Source organism: Trichomycterus rosablanca, chromosome 25, assembly GCF_030014385.1.
Source record: "Trichomycterus rosablanca isolate fTriRos1 chromosome 25, fTriRos1.hap1, whole genome shotgun sequence".
Lineage (NCBI taxonomy): Eukaryota > Metazoa > Chordata > Actinopteri > Siluriformes > Trichomycteridae > Trichomycterus > Trichomycterus rosablanca.
In genome coordinates, this window is record NC_086012.1 from 15,121,116 (window position 1) to 15,145,936 (window position 24,821).

Here is a 24,821-nt window from a genome sequence, read left to right on the forward strand (position 1 = left end):
TTTGAATAAGAATGAAAGCTGTAATACTTCTACTGGAAGTTTAATTAAAATGAAACTCTCTTTCTGATATGGGAACAGAAGAGCATTTAGAAAAATATGTAACAACTAAAACATATTTACATCTTACAAAGTCTGTATTAGATTCTTTTACTGAATGTAGCCTTAAGGTAAGTGAAGGAATATTGTTTATTCAGTAAGTACAAAAACCTGAGTTATATTTATGGATTATTATTATTTCCAGAATAAATTGACACAGTAGATGAACAATAACAAATACAAAAAATTATGCTCTTGTCCATTGTACTCAGAAGTCTGATATTGAAGCTGGCACCACTCACAACCACATTGATCATGTCCCAGCACCTCAACTCACAAAAACACAGCTGCCAGCAGCAAAAAAACTATGGACTGTAACCAATATTCAGCCAAAAGTATGTTAGGTTTTCAGAAAGCACCCAGTTGAAAATCTGACTGCAACAAAAGTCCTGGGCTTGTGTAAAACATAAGTTTCTACTCAGGAATTTTATTAATGTATATAAAACTGCATCTTGTTACTTTCATTTTATTTAAGCATGGGAGGAACTTAATAAAATTAATAAAAATGTTAATAAATATTATCAAATGTAGCAGTAGATTCCAAATCCTAAAAGGCTACAGCAGCTTGAAGCGAAGCCATGACCATTGTTGTTCTGTTTAATCAGATGTGTTTGTTAAAGCGCTGTCTGTTTTGAACCGGGTGATTAATTTGTTACAAATCTCTTAGCTGTAGGCCTCATTTTCCTTACTTCTGAGTACAATGGAATGTTACGTACTACTCAGAGCTTTTAATAGTCATATTACATTTCAGAAACAGATAGCAAGCACACACGGTAACAATTATGTTTACAATAAAAATAGAAACCTAAGAAAAATAGTCAGACAAACATATTTAAATACACCAAAATGTAAACGTCCTCTCTGAATACAGTTTGGCATTTTGAAAAATACAAAAGAATATAAAATTTGGTCAAAACTTCAGTCATCAATACAGGTATAAAAAGTATCATACTGACCAGCAGTATGAACATGTTGTATACAAGGTCAATTCATCCCTTATTTAAGTTTCCTTGTTTGTCTAAATACAATTTCATTAAAAGTTTTAGTATTGCAATACTGAAATTCACCAAGCCATCAACAAAAGTCATTAAAACAAAACATTTAGTACAAAAATCTCTGTAATACAGATTATTTACCTGCACAATTATGTAGTTTTAATTTCAGTAGTACTTGACTCTGTAGCAATTCGTTATGGTTGTAAAGGTGGTTGTAATATGGACAACTATGAATTTTCCTTTCTAAAGAATTTCCCTTTTTATCAGATAATATTGGTTAAGTCAACCATTATGAATCCCCAATGTGTATGTTAAAGGTATTAAATGAACCTTTTGGCCCCTGATGAAACTGTAGAGCTAATAAAAGCTTTTCTTGGTGCATGTTAATGAAGTTAGGATTAAACAGAAAATTACTCAGAAGCTGTTATGACATTAAAGTTTACCTAATCAAATGGTTGTTCGAATTTTTCACTTTACCCCTATAAAAATGTGCCTATAAAAACATTCAAGATGTAAATAGACACGATGCTACTATCAGCATTGATAGTAACAGCCACACTGATTAGTCAAATAAAGAACAAAACTGCTAAAACTACAGTGGTGAGGAATGTTTCAGTGCATTGGAACTTTATCAAACATTATCAAAGCATAGTGCAGCAACAGGATTCTCCACAGTTTATATACATTTAAGGCATAATATTACCAATAAGCAATAAGAAAGTTACCGTAGTAGTTCTGCTTGTTTAAATAGTTTTACTGGTCCGAGAGCTCCTCTGTATCTGCTTCTATAGGATCATCAGTGCTGACCGGTTGCTCAGGGATAGTCTCCGGTACGACTGAGCTTAGATCCAGACTCACTCTGGGACTCAGCTGGTCATCCTCTGTGCTCGTCTCACTCTCCTGACTAACCAGAGGATGGCGCTGTTTACTCACCTTCCCCTGTTCCTCTGCCTCGGAATCTGAGTCCAGAGAGCGCTCCCGAGAGCCAGACGAGCCTGAATTAACTGTAAAAGAAGAGACTAAGTATTTAGGGCATGTGCTCATGATTCACAAATTCACATACAGGTATCAAATACTGGAAGGTTGTTCTCTCACCACAATCCTGTTCTGAGATCAGTCTGCTCTGCTCTTCATCGGCTTCCTGTGCTCCATCAGCACTCTCCTACAAAGAAATGTTATATGCTGTCAGTGCTATCAGCCAACAGGGCATCTACACAGCCACAACTGGCTTTTTACACAGGTAGAAATCAGGAGCTCTTTGAAGTTCTAAGTGCCTGAACTATTAAACAACACTTAAAACCAACCGGAATCATCTGTTGTCCTACATCGCTCATAAAACCCTGATGCTTAAAAAGAAGCACAACAGAACAACATAATTTGCTTTATTAGAACAAAATTATTTTTCTCATTGGCAAGTGTTTAGCTGATCGTGTTTGGACAACGAAGGGTTGCACATAGATCCCAAGAATACCACACACACAGTGAAAAGGTTTTAGTACTATGATATGGGGCTGCTTCTCTGAAAATGGTACACTGGCATCAAATGAAAACACTACTGGACCCAAAACTAAACAACAATGCTGCAAAAAGCTTTTCATTTCTTACAGTAAACATCTCAGACAAAGTTTTGAGTGTAAACACTAACGCAAACATGTCTTGTATGAGCTACTAATTCTCAGGTGGTCCTTTCTCACCTGGTCATGAATGGTAAAGATTAGAGAGGATGAGGATGTCGGAGAGATTTGCTTCTGGAAAACAATGAGGGCCTCAACGATGCGAGCCTGGTGAGGATAATCCACCAGGGAGGAGAGGGAGACGGTGGCACCGGTGGGTTTGGGTCTCATTAGAGTCGGTCCGAACACAATGCCCAGATTACTAGAGCTCATCTTATTATCCTGCTCCAGCTCAGCCACTCTGAAGGAGAAAGAGACGAGAGATTAATCATTTTGTATTAATGTACAAAAATGTACATCAAAAGTACCTAATTTGTCATAATAAAATGCTAGATGAGTGTAGTATATTACTAAAATACTTCAGTACAAAGTTAAGTGCTAACGACTTCAGCTCTAAACGAGTCCTGTTATTCTCACCTGTGTAGATGGGATACTATGTAGTTCAGAGTGGCAGTGTTGGCTGGTGGGAGCTCCTTCATCACCTCTCCTAGTTTCTCCACAAGATGTACTATTTTGGGATCTGTCTGCTCTCCAAGATCCAGCAGCTCAGGGCCCTTGGTGCCCTCTCCTCCAGCTGAGACCCCAGAGTGCAGGCTCTCTTTTGCCAGCCCCATTAGATCGTTGTATATGCGAAACGGCATAATCGGCTCAGGCAGCTGAAGGGAAAGTTCAAAAAGGATGTAAAATCTCTTTACAGACAATTATATCTGTATGTAGACACCTGACTGGCTGATAGCACCATTGTGGATTCCAACACTGGATCTTAGCAGTAGTGGGCTAACAGAGTGCTACCGGTAATAACACTTTAATATTAAATACAATTATTGTCAATTTTGTCACAATCCACCAGGTCAATTTGTCAACGTGTTTATATTTATTGTCTGAATTCTCTGCAGCAGTCCTAATAATCTAACAATGAACGGCTAAAACATACTTACTTGGCGCAGGTAGAGCTTGAGAACGTTACTGATGTCATGTGGTGACGCCTGAGAAAGTTCCACAAGCTCCTTCCCATTTTCAAATGCCTGGCACAACTTTTCCACACGTGTCTTTACTCCATTCACACGATATATTCCCTACAGAAATGGGCACACACTAAATCATCAGCTTGTTTAAACATGAATACAGGTAACTATTACAGTATAACAGTATGAAAACATGTATGATTAGCAATACTTTATTCATTAATATTACAAAGCCATAAATAACATTAAACACCTGGGGCTACATGCAAGGTAATGATGCACAAAGCAAATTTGTATGCCTCACTGTCACTACAATTTGTGTGTAAGAACAAATGGAATTTGGAAAATGTAAACTGTATTATAATGAAAAACAAAAAACAGCAAACATCTGGTTTATCTACACCTCAGTTCTCCAGTTACCTTCATTCTTAGTGCTCTCTTCTCGATCTCCTGAATGCATTTCTTGATGATGAAGGGCACGCTGTCTGAGTTGCAGGGTAGCACCTGGGCAAAATCTCGACCAAAGAGCTGAAGTCGACCTTGCAGCTTTTTATGACCACACTGAATGGCAAGAGACTCCAAGCACTTCTTATGGCAGGCCAGGAAACACTGAAAAATGCCACAAAACACAAGGTACAGTGTTCACTTAAATCTATGTGATTACATTCAGGTCAGCCAGAAATAAACTGTACACAAGTTTCCCTTCCCCCTAGTCAGACAGGAAATGTGTAAAGTCAGTTCCAGAAAAGTAAAGACTTTATAACCACGAACGAGGTGCCAAAAACGTCACAAATGTATTCAGACATTTCCCTATTAAAATTAAGGTTAAGTTCTAACTTACTTCCTCACACTCTGCTCCCTGGAAGTACACATAGCTGTCACACTCGCGGCACTTGGATGGAGCGCGGAGTTTCCGTAGTCGATGGGTCCGGGCAGCTTTGGACAGTCCCACGTTTCGAAATGGTCCAGTGGATACAGTCATCTCAGGTTCAATTCCATTCATACCTAAAATTACACGCAAGTACATAATGCTGCAAATATACAGACGGAGGAATATGTTCCTATGCACCTATTACCATAACATACATTGTTCTTTTGAATTCTACTAAATCCCTGGTAATAATAACTAGCTGTTAACTTACTTAAATAGTATTTAGAAGTAAAAATGATCAACAAACTTTCAACTATTTACTCTTTTGAGGTATGACAGATTTAGGTACTCACTTTGTTCAAAAGAGGTCATACTGGAGGCCATATTGCCATCCTGTTCATCAACGTCTTCAGTGGATGACAGGGTACCAGCTGAGACTGGTCTCTGGGCCTTTGGGATATCCCCTATAAAACACATTTCAATAGAATGAATAGAATAAAATGCCTTTATTTGTCATATATACTGTACATATACATGTACAGTACAGTGAAATTCTCTCTTTGCATATCCCAGCCTGTTAGGAAGCTGGGGTCAGAGCGCAGGGTCAGCCTTTGTACAGTACCAATGGACCCTAGAGGATTAAGGGCCTTGCTCATAGGCCCAACAGTGGCTAAAAGGCAGAGCTGAGATTTGAACTCTCAACCTTTCAATTGATAGTCCAAGGCTCTACCCACTAGTCTACCACTGTCCCCTTGAGAATTAAGCCTTAAGAACCTGTTAAACAGCCAATCCTGCAAAATTGTGACAACTGTTTGAAGGTTGCAATTATTCAGTCTGACTTTATTTAATGTCCATTTCAATGATCCACTGTGGCGCCCTCTAACAGTAGCAGCCGAAAGAAATCATTAGTTTATTCATATTATATCATTTATATTAGTTATAAAGGTATATTTCTGTTTCTGTTTATTTCAGTTATTAAATTGCAATATTTATATTTATATTCATGCATATGTAAACTAACCAAAGCATGAGCCTGGATTTGTGGTTAGTTATGTAGTACTATGGCTGGTACCTGTGCTTGTGGTGGGGGATCCCAGTCCACTTCCTCCTCCAACACTATCAGTGTCACTCAGGGTGGAGGGCCAGGACTTGTGAGCCTGATGATCTCGACCTGCCAAGCAACAAAAGAAATTTTAGGGAATTTAAGAGTAAATTAATAAAACAAATTAAGGAAGCCAATTACACACAAACTTAAACATTCAGAAAGAAATCCAAATTCTACTATCATGCAATTAGACCCCCAACATGACATATGCTTCCAGTTTTTGAACATGAACATGAACATTAAAAAAATGAGACTATGCCACAAAACAATCTCAAATTGTCTAATTTATGCTTACTCAGATATCATTATTCAAATTCACTTCCTCTATTATTAAAAAATACTTTTACAAAAATTGAACATTTACATTTTGACCAGTCTACAAATTACACCCCGAAATGAAGTTTATGGTTTAGGTTTGGGAAAGAATTTTTAAGCAAAAGCAATATTGGAACACTAAATAGTGACATCCTATTTGATAATAATTTATTATTTATTATTAATTATTCTTCTTCTTAGAAGGTTTAATAATTTTATATCCAATCACATTTCTGACCTCGTCTGTGCTTGACCACGCTTCCTTCTCCAGTCACCTCATCCACACTGGTGTGTGAGGTCTCAGTGTTGATCTGCTGATGCTCATCACTGATGCTGTCCTGGCGCATTCGAGCGGGATGTCTGAAATCAGCAAACCATTACGTCAGCCCCAGACAATTAAAATAGATTAAAATACCTGTATGTCTTCATATTGCAGTGTATTTATCAGGAAGAACAGATATTGGCATTGCCAATCATATCTGTATGTAGACGCCTGACTGGCAGATAGCATTGAAGGGGATTCAAACCCTGGGTTCTAGCGGTAGTTGCCTAACGTCATTTACCGCTGCGACACATGATTGTCTGCCTGTTGGGAATTAATTATTTTTTTCCCTTTAAAATTACTTACAAAGTTTAATTACTTAATTCAGCCTGCATCAAAACTCTGCGTACTCTGTGTACTATTTTAATTAGTTTCAGTCACCACCCCCAGACTAAGCCAATATTTATTTTAGAACCTAAAGTCCATGAAACTGACCAACAAGTACCAATTAAATGTCTTTGCTGGAGAGAAATGCAGCAGTTTGATTAAAGAAGGGGAATCAGTTTGAAAACTTGCAGCGCACAGTGTAATAATAAATAACAGCACTGTTTCTCGTCCCATCCAGCCACACCTTACAATATGAGGTATTAAAACACCCTGTAATCAGGGACTGTTTGAAGTGTCTCTTCCTGGCAGTGTTAGTGTAACTCACTGTGCCCCCGAGGCAGAGTACGGTTTAAACTGGTACACCGTGACGGCTTCCGCGCTGAGATTCAGGTTTCTGACATGTGCAGCATACTGCTGACCCGGGTCGTACAGCTTACAGCTCTCACACAGGGTCTGGTAGTGCACGGGCAGCGCAGCCGTCTGCATGTGCAGGATCTGGTAGTATGATATGGTGCACTGTGGATGAAAGTAAAAAAAATAGGTGCAATTACATCACATCAAACACATTTAAACATCAAGTGAATCATTTACTGCGTACTGGGCCAGCTTACCAGACACTAATCAAGTCTGGTCTTGTGTAAAAATTACTATGTAATTGTGTGATTCAGAACTGAATGTGTGTGTGAAACTGACCATTGACTGACAACATCTACGTGTGTGATTTCCCAAAAACTAGGGCAGGGTAAAATGTTCTAACAGTATTACAAGCTCCTAGCAACAGTGTCTCACCTGTACAGAAAACATGTCAGCCTATTCTGTGTGACTAACACTGGTGAAAGGTGAGTGGGTTTTTTTCAAGGGGAAACCCCAAATAAAGTAATCTGTGTGTGTGTGTGTGTGTGTGTGTGTGTGTGTGTGTGTGTGTGTGTGTGTGGGGGTAAGAGGGAAGTCTTACTGCACGCAGTATCTGATCAGTCTGTCTGATGACATCCTGGATCTGTTTCAGCACGTTCACCTTCACGTCTTCCAGCTCCTGCTGCTGGGTGGTGGCATCAGCAACACACGTCCGGTATGTGGCCTCGGCCTCCTCTGCCTGAAAACACACACACACACACACACACAGATGTCCAAAAAGGGCCTTGCTCAGGAGTCCAACAGTGGTAACTTGATGGTGATGGGGCTTAAACCTTCTTATTGCTAGTCTAGTACATTAGCCACTGAGTCACAATTGTCCTCTATTAACACAAAAAACTTCTTGAATTGAACAGCTTTTATATTTTGAGGGGGGGGGGGGGGGGGGGGGGTCCTTTTTCCTTCAGTCATATCCAATTGTTTGACTGTAACTACCTCAGCTACTGCAGACCTCCACCCTGACCAATGAGAGCCGCAGGTTCTCATGCGCCCACACCAACACGTTTGCAGTCAATGACTGCTTCTTTTCACCTGCCAGAGACAGAATCTCACAGAGAGCAGCATCGCATATGGAGAGTCATGCACTGCCATCTGATGACAACATGATAGCAGCCATGAGGAACCCCGTCAACTAACCCAACCCAACCCAACCGACACCGGCAATCACTTCTACTAGCTTTACACATCACACATAATCACTCAGTGCTAAACAAAGTGTGAGTGTAGACAGAACTGCTTTCTAAACAGCATTTTTTTTTTTGTTTATAGACAAGAAGTTCCACTGAATTTGAATCTCCTTCGTGTGTCATTTCCTGCCTGAAATCAGCTGACCTTGTTGCGAGCTTCCTCCTCTAATCGCCTCTTCCTGTCCAAAGTCTTGTGGGTGGAACCACTTCCTGTTCCGCCGTGCTCTTCCTCTACTTTATTCGCCGCCGTCCGTGCCTTTTCGTACTCCTCACAGCGCGTCAGGTACATCTGCCGTGCCTTACGCAGGTTATGCTCAGCATCAGCCTGGAACGGGCACATACATGAAACCATACACTCGAAATGATGCTGACAAGAACCATGTGGACACCCACCATGAGCTTGATGGACAACTGAGTCTGAAACCATGGCAGAATCAGGCTAAACACTCCCACTCTTATTTACTGCTGTTCATAATGATGCCAAAAGGATGAAAATGTGAGCAAGTGAAGCTGCATACCAGTTTCCTCTTGGCCCTTTGCCACTGCTCTTTAATCTCCCGACGCTTTTTCTCATGTTCCTGTTTACGCTGCATCAGTGGCTAAAGGAGCATTTCAGGGACAGAAAATAAGATACTGTGAGACTATGTCCATGTCCATGTCATTGTCCATGTATATCACTGAAAGTTAAGTCACTGTTAAAAACAATCTCTGGCAAACTGGTGTGTATTTGTAACAGTGATTGTGTTACCTGTAGAAACGAGTGTGTGAGAAGAGAATTCATGGCTTGTTGCACCCCTGTACTCTGCTCCAGGTCCTGCTCCAGAGCCAGAGAGTAGATAGACAGCAAAGGCATGGGGGTCTGACAAAAATGGAGAGGGGACATTAGTACTTACAGATCCTATAAAAATAACTGGGGGTGGTCTGAATGTTTTGCCTCATTGATGTATATACAGTACACACACACACACACACACACACACAGGGTATTGCTTAGCTTTTTTTGGCATGGGTCCACTTGTTTCTCAGGCGACACAGTGACACTGACCAGCATAAAATGGTACAGTCATGGTACAGTTTGCACATTCATTCATTTTTTTTTTTTTTTTTTTCATGTTTTACCACTATTTTATCCTGCTCAGGATTACAATGGGTCCACCTTGGACGGGTCGCCAATCCATCACGGGGCTGACCACCACCCCCACTCCAAATGACATAGCCATTTTCCCAACCGGCTGATAGCACATCTAGGGTCTCGAACCCTGAATCCCAGAGGTAGTAGGCTACCGTAATGTACCTCTATGCCCACGAGTGCTTAATTCTGAACATGGCAGTATTAATATTATGTCTAAGGGACATGGGCAAATACACACACACACACACACTAACACACACACACACTAACACACACACAAACAAAACTCTCTACCTGAGTGATGCTGTGTTTGCTTGACTGGTATAGCCTCTGAAGTCCTTTGGCAAACTCCATCTCTACCATTCACACACAATAAACAGTACATTACAAACTCAGATGAACCAACGGGCTCAGATTAATCTCTGATTGCTACAGAAGAACTAAGAACTACACAGAGACAGATGCACATACAGAACAACTGTAAAAAACAAAGAGTTCAAGAGGAGAGTAAGAACTGTCGGGCTACCGAGTGCAATGCGTTTGTCTACGTAGCTGATGATGTCCTTCATGTACTTGGCAATTGTCTTCGCATAACTCAGTGCAGAGTCCACTCCTCCTTCACTCTGCTGCAGGAGAATGTCCACCTGCTCTGCGTTCATTGCTGACACACACACACACACACACACACACACACACACACTTTTAGCCCAACAATACAGCAGAAAATCAAGTTTAAAGATGAAAACTGACGTTTAAGGTGGTCGTCAGCGAGGTTTAAAGTGTAAAGGATAAAAAACAGACACTCACGACATTCCTCATGGTCACATCGGCCAACTCCCTCCATGGCCTGTCCCACCGACAGTCCACACAGGTTCTCCATTGACTGTTCATGAACACATGCATGAAATGAACAATACATACCACATGCCAAACATATATAGAGTTAAACTCAAAACATTGTCAAGGTCGGCAAGAAAACCCAAACTGTCACCTTAGTTTGGGTGTTAATAGGAAATTTGTCCAAACCGTTCAGTGTAATTTAAGAAGTACAAATATTCAGGCCTGCTATAAATGAGAAAGTCTTGGCATCATCTGACTTATTCACAGTCAGACTTACTTTACAGCAGGGTTTTTTAAATTTTTTAGGGGGAGTCGCGAGCCAAAAAAATGGGTCGCAGAGAAAAATAATGATAATTAAATAAACCTGTACGCAAACGTCCCCTTGTGGAGGCTTTATGTAACATCTTGTAAACCACAGTGGGACCAGACTGTACAGAGCAGAGAGAGTAAGGGTCGCATAAAAAAATCATAGACAAAATGTGCAGCCCTTGTAAAAAAGTTTGAAAAACCTTGCTTTACAGCACCATGGGTTTATTAACTGCTCTTCTTGGAGAAGAGTTTTGGAGTCAAATAAAACAAACATTGAGTGATCTGGCCACAATGACCAGAAGTATGTTAAATCTGACTGAAATTGTACTAGATGTTTGACCCACAGTCTTTTTTATAGGAAGAGAGAAAGAGAAATAGATAAGGTTAACCAGTCCTAGTCAAATCATTCACCCTCATTTTGAATGGATGTGGTTTTGGGATGTCCAGAAACTTTTGGCCATGTGGCGTGCTGAGTGCTAAATAAAATAAATTCCACTGCTGTGATTTTTGCAGCTGATAGTTTACATGTCTTTAATGTTCTGCTAAATTCGGTTGGGGTTTTGGAAGGAACGGATGAAAACATACATGCTAACTTTAACTGCAGCATTTACCAGAACTGTAAGGAGGAAAAGAGGAAACTGACACTTCTCTAGTTTAACCAGTCATTAAAAGCAGTCAAGTGTGTGTCATGGTCACAGAAAAAAAGCATGCTACAGAGAAACAGAACGACAGTTGTAGTGTGTGGCTGAGTGACCTCCATGGCCTTTCGGTTTCTTCCTTTTAAATTTTGGCGCTAAACTGAGCAGAAGTTTTACATATACAATGTATAGAAATACATGTGTTCTTAAGACAGATCCAGCAGAATTTAGTTCCTGTTGTGCAATAAAGGCAGTTTAATAAAAGTGTGCAACTGAGTCAGTGGAGTGTATGTGCATGAGGGTGCAAAGAGGAAGCTATGACACAAACGTTGATCAGGAAGCAACAAACATGCTCTAGCTACAACATCCGCACCGATCTCTGATCTCTGTTCTCTCTCTCTCTCTCTCTCTCTCTCTCTTCTACAAGCACACAGTTAGGAAATGGTTGAACGGTTGGATATATCATACACATGTTGCTACACTTCTCTCCATGGCTGAAGAAAAACACAAGTCTATGTCCTCTTTTTACATGTCCAAAAGTTTGGCCATATATATAAAGCTTAACCTCATGCAGGTTGTTTCAGGATTCAGGAACAGTTTGCTACACATACTTTTATACATGTAACCTGAGGCGGAAACTTACCCTGCTCTTCTCAGTGGGAGGAAGAGACAGGAGGGTACTGCTGTCCACCTCACCCATCAACAACTCTGATACACTGGAAAAAGCCAGAAAAAAGATGATGATGATAATTGAGTCATTGAGAGTGTAATTGCAAGAGTACTGAGGCATTTCAGGCTTTGTACTGGAACCTGAAGTGATGTGTAAAAAGCCTGTGTGTGTATTACTTTTATTTATTTATTTTTCCTTTCAGCTGCTTTCATATTTTTAGAGTTCACTACAGCAGATCACCCAATATCAGAAAATATCTCATTTTTTTATTTCTCTGTGCTGGCTTAATGATGTAAACACAGTGTGTATTAGTACCGTTTTAAAGATTGAATTATAAAATAATGACATGACGATCATCAACATTACCAAACAAAACACACTTAGTTACATTAATCGTCATTTCTCCGATGTGGTACTGTTAACACTGTTAACCAATAAGCAGCAGGCCCATCCAACTAAAACATCATCTTTAATGATCCAGTACCAAAAAGACACAGGATGTTACTTGATGGGCAGTGGTAGCTCAGTGGTTAAGGTACTGGACTGGTAATCAGAAGGTTGCCGGTTCAAGCCCCACCACCACCAAGTTGCCACTGTTGGGTCCCTGAGCAAGGCCCTTAACCCTCAATTGCTCAAAAATCATGTTCAGTCATAATTGTAAGTCACTTTGGATAAAAGCGTCTGCTAAATGCTGTAAATGTAAATGATGGAAATATTAGCAATGTTTACATGCAGTCTACAGTAGTAATCAGATTTCTCAGGCAGAACTGAGTAAACCCATTGAGACCAACTCCACAAGATAATCCACTGGATTACCAGGGTCATCTTTAATATATGTCAATGTAGTGATCCTGAACGATATACTAATTATTACAAACAATCCCTTATACAGACTGTTTCTATACAACTATGTGCAAAGCCCAAGTACATTCTCTAAACTTTAAAAACATTTTAATCCCAACTTTAACCCCCCTCTCCCGAAATGCTGCTTTAGCACTTTAGTCATATCCAGCATCTTAACGCTGACTCAGTCTGAGACGCCTACTTCTGTTTTTACATGGAATAACAGAGCACATGATCTAGTTCAGATTCGACTCCACTTACTTGCTGCTGAAGGCAACTGCGATGGTCTCGATGGCTTTTTCGAAGTTTTTCTTCTGCATCTCATTGCTGCCCTCATAACTGAAGCCTGCACACAGGACACATGAAACAATGCCGTGTGGTGTGTAAATGATACACAAAACAATGCTGTGAGCCCTGAAAAGAACTCAAACTTACTTCTGCTTGTTACTGACTATATCTCCAATGACAAAAGCACTGGAAAGAGAACTACATTTGAATAAGGGACATGCAGTTGCTTTTACGTTTATATTTATTTGTTGGTTTGAAACGGTTCAGTAGTGTTCTATCTCTGTTTAACTAAACACTTTTTTTTTTTGCATTTTCCCTCCAATTTTCCTCCCAATCTAGTCGTATCCAGTTACCCGATTGCATTAAGCTTCCGCTCTACTGATGTTGACCTTCACTTCTGACTGAGGAGAGCCGTGACTAACACACACCCCCTATGACATGTGCAGTACCTGACTGAATCTTTTTCACCTGCACGAGGTGAGTTCACACGTGCATCAGCTTTACGCACGGAGAGACATACACCTGATCCCATTATCCCCCGTATTTGTGAAGCCATCGGTCAGCCAGCAGAAGTCGTAACTGCACCAGATATTGGAAACCAGTTATTTGGCACCCTTCCTGTGAACGAGCCAATCATTGTTTGTGTAGGCGCCCAGTCAGTAGCAGAGCTGAGATTCAAACCAACGAGTTCAAGATGTAAGCTAATGGTTTCTGTTATTAATTGTGTTTGACTGTAGCTGGTGAAATTTCTGTGTCATTATAAATTAGGCCAGTTTGACTGCACCCATTTCAAAATGCACAAAATAATGTTGTTTTGCAAATGTCAGAAAAAAAAAACCAAAGTATCTTTACACCGTTATGTGCTTAGAAGCTGTAATGGGGAAAACAAGCTTTTAATTATAACCTTTGTCATACATATACACATGTACAGTACAGTAAAAGTCTATTTCCACATATCCTAGCTTGTACATGATTTGGGAGGCACTGACCTTTCACCTTTGAGATGAGCCTGCCTGCTGCAGTCAGGGTCTCCACAGTGTTAAGCAGAGGATAGGTGCTGATCACCTGCCGCAGGATACGCAACACCTCGCCCAAATTCTCATGAGCCACAGCCCTCCGAGACTCCTTTTCTAAAGACAGAGAGAGAGAGAAGTGAAGGGGGGAAGAGAAAAGAATAAACTATTAATGATTCTTTATTGCACTTGGGTGACTCAGTGGTCTATTATGTTTTTCTCAGCCCACGACTGCTGAAAAAGTATGAGTTTACACACACACACACACACACACACACACACGAACACACACACACACACACACACACTGTACACGGTGTACACATGAACAGAGAACATGATTCAAGCAGATTGTTGGTTAGCACTAGTAGCTCTACCAACCAGTGGCTGCGGGTTTACCATCAAGAAAAAGGAAATACGAGTGTACTGTGTGAAATGTGTCAGTACATTTACCTCAAATCCCTCTGCATCACACCACGACTTATCCAACCATGAAATGAGCTGTTTCCTGTATAATATGCAATTAGCAAATTTAAAATGTAAGGTTTGTGTTTAGTAATTTAACATTTTTCGAAATATGAGGCACAATATTCCATAATCAGTGGAAAAGTGCGCTTCTCTACACACCTGATCATCTCTGTGTAGTCTGTGCTGTGCCTCGAAAGAACAAGCCAATTTGTCTATGTACAGTTTATTTCTTTCTATATAAACTCGGTTATATTAGCAATCAGTTGTCCAAGATGTTGAAGTGTAAAGCAGCTAAAACACGATTCGGGTAAATGAGTTTGGAACACTCCCAACCAGTTCTTTCAAGGTAGGTTACGCTGTGTATTGTAGCTTCCATTTATTCTATCATTCAATTTATGAGTGTCATTTAATGACTGACGTGAAATGTGGCTCTTTTCTTTAAAAATCCATGAAATCTGTGATATTTGAAAAACAAAGTCTATGAAATTAAGCACATTTCCCCCTGAATTTAATAGGGCCCTAATCATAAGAAACAACTAAACCTAAACACTGCTACATCTAAATAAAACAATGTAATGAGTACAGGGTTGAGTGCTGATGAAATCTCATCTCCAGGGAAGCAAAGGAAGTTTTTGTATTTCACAAAAAAGGTCTTTGTTAAACTCTTTAATCACAGAAATACATCTTTCATGTGTGGGCATTAGAAAAAATGTATAAATAAAACAAGTTACAGGCATTTGCTGATATGATTTAATTATGGGCACAGAGATATTTTGATTCTGTCACTGTTTGTTGTTGTTTGGTTGATAAAAAAAGTCATTACATTTAATTTCCAATAGCCGAAGCGTGATTTGAACCCAACCTTTCCACTAATGGGGTTTGTATACAGACTTGTATGGAACTCAGTGATGTGTTTTTAATTGTAATGTGACTCTATAAGCTTGTCGCTTAATTAAACATTTGCCATAATGCCAAATGTCAACGATAAAGAAGAATGTCTGCACTCAACCATAAACATCCTCAATTCTCTCTTCTCCACTGTAAAGCACAGCGCTTCGCTGCCCCCGGATTTGGGAAATATTGGAACGTCCCCTACAGCCTGCTCACCTCTCACACAGCACAAACATGATGCACTCAGATCATGAGTCACTGAGTCACTCAGTCAGACAAGCAGCACCGTGTCTGACCTAAAGAACTTCTTCAAAAAGCAAACAAATCAGGTTATTAAAGGGAAGCAGACAGGACACAGACGACACACGCTGCACTTAAGAACACTCGTAATGAACCACGTGTGATGTATGTGTACGAACAGCAACATCGTGCTGTAACACAAACCTTTTAATAGCAAACAGAGAGCAATACTTAGTTATTTATTTTATTAAGATCTAAATGTCATGTTTTACACATTTTGGTTACATTCATGACAAGAAGTCACTAGTTACAGAAGATTCATCATTTCAAGTTTAAGTCATGGACAATTTTTTATCTCCAGTTCACCTCATTGAATGTCTTTGGACTGTGGGGGGAAACCAGAGGCTCGGAGGAAACCCAGGGGATGGCCAAAGCACAGCGATGGATTGCCTCCCTGTTGAGAATATTCTTGCTTTATGCTCAATGTATTCTGGTGAAACCTACCACGACCCTGACCAGGATAAAACGGTTGATAAAAATGAATGATATGAAAATATATTTTTCATATTATATTCATGTTTTGTGTTTTTTTTTTGTTTAAATCATTATTTCATACATTTATATGTGCTAACTTTTAATCTCATTCTGTTTTCTTACACTTTGTTTTTTATTTATTTATTAATGTGCTTCATACTTCATACCCATTTCACTACTGTATTACGTCCTGTCATAGCACTGCCTCCTTTTCCGTTCTGGCAATCTCATACACTTGCTCAGGGGTCATAATCTTTTCTGATGCACTTGTTCTCAAAAGTCCAAAAGGGTCTTTCTTCTCCTTCTTTACTGTCCAGGCTTCTTATCTTTCATACTTTTTTATATTTTTAAGAACAAAAAAACCCACACACGCTAAAGCAAAAACAACATAAAACACAAACTGCTGATGATAGCAACAGAAGAAAACAATGGCAGACTTTGTCTGGCTAACAGAGCGAGTGTGTGATCACACTCCACAGTGACTTATTTTTCAGTTAATGGCTTTAACACCTCAGTACGGCCCCTTTCTTTCTCTCGCTCACCCACACAAACACACACGCCGTTATACACACTGTCTGTCTGTGGGATGTTATTTTATGTGTTTTGGTGAGGTCTTTGTGGTTTCATTGCAGCAGGGAGTTTAAATTTCAATATATTCCACGCTGAGAAGGTTATCTGAGCCGGCTGAACTATAATAAAGATAAAGGGAAAATTTCCCCTGGCAACTGTCAGTGTGATTACAGCTCATCCTTCAGGACCTCTGGAAGGACCTCCCCAGTCACTGCTAGCTTATATTAGAGCACTTTCAGGGTTGTATGCACTTTCAAACCATAAGGTGCACATAAGACAACAAAAAACCTTATATATGTAGTGTTAAAGGACTGAAACAGCTCTTTAGAACAAAATACCATAAAGGTAAACAGCTCATACTCAGCAATAGATGTTTTCTAATATTTAAAACATATACAATAAAGTTAAAAGTTTATGTATATCCAATCCAGATATCTAAATGATACTGTAAAACATTTTATTACTGTTTTTAGTTTAAATAACACATTCAATCACCAAAGAAACATTGGCTGGTTCTGCCAAAAATCCAACCTCACCAAGTAGAAACATTGCCAACATATTTGTGGCCATGTTAAGACCTTATGAATTTCCTTTACACGCTACCAGCTGCACCTGTCAACTTTTTCCACAGTTACCACAATGAACAACGTTGACTTTTCTCATTTTTTTACATTTTGTATATTTAAAAAAAACCTCAAGGGTGAATTTGACTAGTAAAGTCCCAAATGATGATGCTGTGCCTCTGTCTTTACACCCAACCCAGCTAGGCGAATGTAAACAGGAAGTAGTGTTGATGAAAATAGCAGTACTTGAAGGAAGTGCGTCGGGCCTGACAAGCTGCAGACTGATTGTAGCTCGGCCTTCACTAGACGGAGGCGAGGTGGTGCTGTAGATCTCACCTGGCCTTTCTGGTTATTTAGACATAGCATAACCCAACTGGGTTTAAGCTTTAGATCAGAGACTGATGACAGGATCTTCTTCAGGAGCATTTGGAAGAGAGCTTACACCATCACATGACCATTACCATATTTGACTGTTGATAGAAAGATTCTTACCCTGGATTTCTGTGTTAGCTTTATGCCAAATATACTGGGACCCATGTCTTCCAAAAAGTTCCACTCTAAATTTTAAATGCCACCCCTATCTAAGCCAAAGCAAGGCCAAGTGAGATGTGTATCTGGGTTATTTTGTTCTTTTCAATGCCCTCACTGTGGTTCACTGAAGTCCCAGAGCCTTAAAATGGCTTTATAGGATGCTGGGTCAGGGCAGGGGTAAAACATGCTAGCCCACCAGTGCTGAGATCTCGAGCTCTGGGGTTCGAATCTCAGCTCTGCTATTAGCCAGCCGGGCGCCCGCATAGACACACGATGGTTGGGTGAGGGACTTGTGTCTTTTCCCACCAAGTTCTGTAAAGTCAAGCCTTTCACCTTAAAACACAAACCAAATGTCATTTGGCTCTGTTATTTTCATTTTCAATCATGTCAACAAGTATAATCATGTATAAAGGTAGAACTCATATTATAATACAGTCACAAATGATGTAATATCCTGACAGCATCTTTCTTTTTTAATTAGTAAGTGGTGTTAGTGCTTGTAATGAACTGGTGGCAACTGACTTAAATAAAAAAAAATCTAAATTCTGAATGCTGAACTGGTTCTGCTCACAGTGCTTATTTTCTCCATGTTGACATGAATGCATCACATAATTGCTGCAGACTTGCGACTTATTGTCCATGGTTTTGAAAGGTCAATGGTCAGGCGTCCACATTTGGTCATATGGTATATTTGTAGGGAATAATTTGGGTGATACTTTATTGTATTTTTATTATTTCTTTGGTATTATATCTGCAGTTATCATGCTGCTGTCTCCAAACTTATTTAAGCTTCTCTGAAGAAGTGACTTGTATTTGCTTAATTGAGCACCAGATGTGAACGTTGTCACGCAGTGCTGGAACGTTTCTGCTTTATAATGCAGTTAAATATATTTTCCAGTAAGCTGTGAAAGTTTACTCTTTTATTCTCGAGTGATTAAAGCTGCAGTAAAGCTTGCTTAATCAAAGCTACTTTTTCCATTCTGACCAATTTTCTCTTTTAACTTTAAATGGTTTTAAAATAAAAGAGTAAAGTTCAGAAAGTAGTGTAGCATGCTTCTTGGCTAATCGCAGTAAAGTGGTGCAGTTATGCAACCAGACGTGTGTAAAGTCGCCACAAAACATTTAACACACAAGCCTTTTCCTTCCTCTTCCATCATACCTCTCTATAGGTGTGAAAAATGTGTTTCAAAAACGTCATTTATTTAAAATAGTTAAAAACATGACTAAAATATATGCCTAAATATATAAAGCCTTCATATTTCTATTTATTCATGTATGCATTTCCTGTTTCTGTATTATGTAGACATTACTAACAAGCTTGGTTACTCTTGGTTTACTTTAAAATTATGTCATCTCAATAGTTTGGTCACTTATGCTCACAAGCAGACTAACTGCCAGTGGACAGTCAAATTTCATCTTAAATCCTTATTTGCACATTAAAAACATTTAAAACATTTGTGCCTGGATTAAAAATGCTTCTTAAATGGTTAAAACCCAGCTTGTTTGGAAGCTGGGTCAGAACGCAGGATCAGCCATCATACGGCGCCCCTGGAGCAGAGAGGGTTAAGGGCCTTTCTCAAGGACCCAACAGTGGCTGCATGGCAGAGCTGGAATTCAAACTCTCAACCTTTCAGTTAATAGCCCAAAGCTCAACCCACTAGGCTACAAAAATATGCAAAACTTCCATCACTAGCCCTGAAGTAACATTCTCCATTCAAACTTGTGCCCTGTGGAGCAATCGTTACAGTAGGTGGTGCAGTGCAACATCGGCCCTGGGACCTAGGTTCAGACCTTGCCTTGGGTCACTGTCTGTGAGAGGTTTGACATATTCCACTGTGTCCATGTTGGTTTTCGTCCAACTAATAAAACACACAGAAGGTGGGTTGGCTGCTCTCAGCTGCTCCAAAGTTTGAGCAATCAAGTTAATGTGTGTTGGATTGGTGCTCTTATAAAATAATAATGAATTAAACATTTTAAAAAGAAGCTTCCAGTGAAAACCAGATCAGGTGGGTGGGAAATAGTTAATAGCCAATCAATTCAAATTGTTATTATACTATGTGAGCCGCAGCTTTCTACTCATGTTAAAATTCTTTATACATCTTGACAAAAACCATGAACAATAATGGAAACAGATAATCATCCCTCCTACTGTTGAACTTCCATTAAACGTTTAACCCAACTCCTAAATTACTATCATGCATTAAAATCAAACATTTCTTGAAAAACTGCTGTAATAGTTTGAACCCAAGATCCTACCTTCACACAGCACCACATCCTTGAGCTTCTCCACTGCCTCCGCGAAGCGCGCCACGTCCCTCAGTAACGGAGGAATGTCCTCCACATCAATAGCCGTCCCCTCTGCGGTGTCGGTGCTCCTGACCTGATTCCTGATAAAGCCCCAGGTTCCAGCCGTCTGAAAGGGGAAGCCTGCAGCGCTGGGACAGCGGTTGAGACCCGTGGAGCGCTTTAAGTTGGCGGCAGGTGATGAGCAGGCCGCAAGTTTAGCGTGGACAGAGGACGGAGTGCCAGGACATGAAGAGGGCACTGCCAGATCTGGCACCGCCAATGCTGATGGGCCATCGGTAGTGTCTTTGTGAGGCTGCTCCTGAAGAACGGAGAGCTGGGTTTACACACGTAAAGAAGAAGAAAGAAAGAGATGGATGTGAGGAGATGAAATTTTGAGTTAATAATGACGGATGGATTACATGCGTTAATTAAACTGTTAGCTGTATCAAAGTGGAACAGGAGTTAGTGTGCATGGTTAAAAGCATCTAGGTCCTGGGAATGTTTACTCCAGGTACTTTGGTTTACCAAAAAATGCTACAGGATGATTGGCTAGGTGTGTGAGTAAATGGGAAGTGTGTGGTGCCTTGAAACAGACCGGCACCCTGTATTTATTTTGGCCTTTACACAACCCTAATTCAAAAAAATATTAAAAAATTCATAAAAAAGTCAACTAGCCTTTTACTTTTTCTACTTTTTGTTATCCAAAAATAAGGACACAATTTCACTCCATGTAATTATATAACACAAAACTTATATCATCACAACACTCTCGGGATTTCACCGAGAATGATTAGAAGATACAATACTTTGTTTTTTCAATAGTTTATTGAGGGGTTTCTAAAATTAAGACCAAATCTACTGGGTCTATCAATCCAAACAGCAACACAGATTATTCATTTAGTCATGCAGACACTTATTGTTCAATTTAACTTTGTCGCATGGCTTCCGATTGCTTGTTAATGATTATTATTAACTGTAACCGGTGACTTTGCATCTATATAATTAGGGCTAGTTTGGTGCCTCAATTAAACTGAGATCTTTAGGTCCCAAGGTTATCTGTACAAACAAATGTAAACTACAGCAACTCTCGTTTGAAGGCCCCCTTCTTTCATTTTGACAGCTTGAAGCCTCAAAGATTGCTGCTGATCACATAGAAATGAAAAAGAAGAAGTTTTTTTTGTCTCAATAACAATCATTCAATGATGATACTTTGGCCACAATGACCAAAGTATGTTTGTAAATAAACAGAGGCTTTCAAACCTAACAACACTGGACTTACTGTGGTAGTATTTTGCTCTGGAGCTGTTTAATACAAGTTAAACTACTGCATTGCAAAAAAAGTACTAGTAGTATTTTAAAAACTGGTGTCTGTTTAGGCAGGAAAATAACCCAAATACCCCAAAGCTGTCATGGTCTTCTCCGAGTCCTAATCCAACTGATAATGTGCTTGCTTGTGGACTGTACTTAAAAGTCAAGTCCATGCCAGAAAAGCAAAACATTTCATTGAGATCTAATCAACCCTGTTAACTATATAATCAAATATTAAAATATTAGGTTTCCTGTATAAATATTTGTGTCATGCATTTAGAAAACCCACAATAAACGTAGACATTTCTAGTATGTTAGTAGGGTTTTACTGCAGTTATTGTCAAAGACAACCACAGTTGCAGTAATTATCAATATCCTGAGACTAAAAATTAATACATGTCTCCTACAAGTGCATGTAAACTTTTTATTTCAAATTTATAATTCATCTGTGCGGAACACCGTGACCTGATGTTAACGTCCGTTTCAGGCACTTAACTGCCAGTTAGTTTTGTATTTAAACCACGTTAGGCTGTTCTGTTCTGTAAAATAAACCATTTAAGCAGGCAGTGAGTGTATAAAGTCGATAATTTATAAGTAGTTAATTAAATTATAGTGTAATTAATTTAGTGTGATATAAAGAGTTGAGAGGAAGCTGAACTCACCGAGCTGCTGTGAGCTGCAGGATTTCCTGACTGACTTTTCTTTGAAATCGACGGCGCTTTAGAAAGCTCCTTTCTTTTCCGAGAAAACATTTCCTAGCTTTTATAGTATAATTAAGTGAAGAGAGTTCAATTTATTTAAACATATACATCCCAAAATGATACACGTCTGCTGGCGAGCTCTTGTTTAACGAGTCGTGACTCGTTTAGCTGTGAACTCAGAGCCCCTCAGAGCTGCTGCTCGGCTGTCATCCACTGATGTGACGTTTGAAAAAGAGTCGGTTGATTGAGTCGGCTCCTTTAGGTGAAGAATCGACTCGTTTAGCTATGAACTCAGACACCCTCAAAACTGCTGCTTCGCGGCAGTCATCCACTGATGTGACGTTTGAAAAAGAGTCGGTTGATTGAGTCGGCTCCTTTAGGTGAAGAATCGACTCGTTTAGCTATGAACTCAGACACCCTCAAAACTGCTGCTTCACGGCTGTCATCCACTGATGTGACGTTTGAGAACGAGTCGGTTGATTGAGTCGGCTCCTTTAGGTAAAGAATTGTTTTAGACAAGTCTAATAGACTTAGAGTCAAAAGTTTACATACACTTGTAAGGAACACGTACAGTCATGGTATTTATGGGATTTCAAAGATCTAGACTGGAACACATACTTGGATACGTTTTGATTTAAAAGTTACTACTTTTGTAAGTTTGTTGTCAGCTGGTCGGCAGCTTTTGCCTTGTCCCTCCTTGGACCGTTGTGGGTACTCACATGTGGTATAATAGATTGGTTTAATACTGTAGACTGGTTTGAATCACCCTGCTTCAAACCAGTCTATTATACCAGTCTCTCATCAATTAACAAAGTCACTCAAATTTTTGTACCTGCCCATATCTGCTGCATTCCACATAATGTACTATGACTATAATTGAGGGTTGAGGCACTTGTTAAAAGCACCAAAAACACTTCTACCATAATAAGCTGCTGGAACATGGGTGACATTGTCCAGTCAAGTGAACTTTTGGGTTTTTAGATCACTATGGACTTATTAAAGCCGTAGCCTAGTGGTTAAGGTACTGGATTAATAACCAAAAGGTCACTGGTTCAAGCCCCACCACCAGGTTGGTGCTGTTGGGCCCTTGAGCAAGGCCCTTAACCCTCAATTGCTCAGACTGTATACTGTAACTGTACTGTAAGTCGCTTTGGGAAAAGGCGTCTGCTAAATGCCGTAAATGTAAATGTAATGTAAATTAAAGGCTGCCTTGCTAGAAATATGTCTATGGCCCATTACTGCAGATACTATCCCTATTTATATGGCCCCAGTGAAGTACCCATACTAAGTAAATTATAGTTTATAAGGTCAATGCACGAAGATAATTCACATCATTACACTTTCTTCACCAACAAATTGCCGATTCACATTTATGAGCCAACAGGTTAAGACCACCAAAAATGTGCATGGCAATGCCTATTTAAAACATTTATTAAAAAAAGAGGTACAGCGCAATTAACTTTAATATAAAAAAAACTGTTTAACAGTTAAAGGCATATACTGGCAAAAACAAACAACCTTGAGGTACTACAGCTCATTTCCATATAAAGAAAAAGCGTGTTGAAAGACCCAAAGAGTCGATTCTTATCAGTAAGCAGAGTCAATTGATATGACTCACTAAAAAGATCCGGAATGCACACAGCATAACAGTGCATCATTTCTTCAGAATTTCAGGTGCATCATGATGCTGTAGAGGAGTTAAGGAATTTTTTTAATTAAGCAATAGAACACAAGAGGAAGGGTGTTAGTGAGCATACCATTACACATGTGCTTGCTGTTGTAAAGAACACCACGATGTGAAGCACAGCAGCGTTTCCTCCAGCTTCATTATCAGGAGAATCTTCTGCATTGTGGCTGCTACGGTTATGTACAAGCAGATCTACAGTACAGTACAACTCTGCATTTAGGTTTTTGACTCCTACACGCTGCACCCTATAAATAATGAATATTATGTGTAATCAGCCTATTAATAATTCTTTTATATTTTGTGTACAATTTTATATATTTAACATCTATAAGTAAGTATTTCCTTGTGTATTGTGTCTTGCTTTGATTTGTTTAGTTTATTTCACACGTGTTTTATTATTTTTTTTATTTGCCTTTGGTGGATCCTCATTTCATACCCAATCATGATACCCTCTCCTGTTACCAAATTCACCTGCTTATTATGGTTTTAAAAAGGTGTTTTTAATATCTTACAAACCTTTTTACTCTTATTTAGCCCTGCACATGTCAAGAGGCATTAAACTTACTTTATACCGTATTTACACAATACAATCAAAGCTTTATTTTTTATTTCTTTGTAATACTGTCAGTATGTTCGGGAGATTTAAATAAACACATATTCTTGTTTTTATTTCATTCAACAAAATGTACCAACTTTTCCAGAAATGTGTTATGTATTTTATTTACTCTATTCACTGCTGACACACAGCTGAAGCACTCACTTTTAGTCAGATGTTCTGTATGAAATGTAATTTTTAAAAAATTAAGGCCTTTGGTAGCATCAGTGACAAGGGGGTCATCACTCTCCTCGCTTCTGCGTCAGCTCTTTGCAAAGAAAACATTAACTGTATATTGTATAACTGTATACAATCTTAAATCATAAAATGAAAACAAATGTACATGCTATTCAGAGGCTCTGACACAAATATTCATGAGAACATTTTAACAAACTCTATTTTTATTTTGTTTGTTAACAAAATTAATGTTGCAGTACAATATATTCC

At 39.3% G+C, this 24,821-nt stretch overlaps 1 protein-coding gene across 2 annotated transcripts; it reads right to left on the reverse strand.

Annotated features, from left to right (window-relative positions):
* Nucleotides 1-212: 212 nt before the first annotated feature.
* arhgap45a (Rho GTPase activating protein 45a) lies at nucleotides 213-22,280 on the reverse strand. 2 transcript variants are annotated; one of them, XM_062987385.1, is made up of 23 exons: nucleotides 22,054-22,280; nucleotides 20,054-20,402; nucleotides 13,977-14,117; nucleotides 12,961-13,045; nucleotides 11,830-11,902; nucleotides 10,207-10,282; nucleotides 9,926-10,060; nucleotides 9,694-9,755; nucleotides 9,016-9,126; nucleotides 8,786-8,866; nucleotides 8,413-8,592; nucleotides 7,625-7,762; nucleotides 6,995-7,185; nucleotides 6,259-6,380; nucleotides 5,673-5,771; nucleotides 4,954-5,064; nucleotides 4,571-4,734; nucleotides 4,150-4,338; nucleotides 3,703-3,840; nucleotides 3,182-3,420; nucleotides 2,786-3,005; nucleotides 2,187-2,253; nucleotides 213-2,095 (listed from the first exon to the last, which is right to left on the reverse strand). In XM_062987385.1, exons 1-23 carry the CDS (start codon nucleotides 22,141-22,143, stop codon nucleotides 1,845-1,847), a joined length of 3,312 nt encoding a protein of 1,103 aa, XP_062843455.1. In that variant the 5' UTR covers nucleotides 22,144-22,280; the 3' UTR covers nucleotides 213-1,844. The 2 variants fall into 2 exon arrangements, with proteins under 2 accessions (XP_062843455.1, XP_062843454.1); XM_062987384.1 differs by having other exon boundaries at nucleotides 20,054-20,417.
* Nucleotides 22,281-24,821: the final 2,541 nt, after the last annotated feature.

Bases quoted from the DNA above. Each gene is read 5' to 3' on its own strand.
- arhgap45a (XM_062987384.1), bottom strand. From the start codon at position 22,143: ATGTTTTCTCGGAAAAGAAAGGAGCTTTCTAAAGCGCCGTCGATTTCA. The intron at 11,903-12,960 runs GTAAGTGGAGTC...GGCTTTTTCCAG, and splicing joins GCAGTTGCCTTCAGCAGCAA to TGTATCAGAGTTGTTGATGG. The intron at 3,006-3,181 runs GTGAGAATAACA...TTTCTCCTTCAG, and splicing joins ATAGTATCCCATCTACACAG to AGTGGCTGAGCTGGAGCAGG.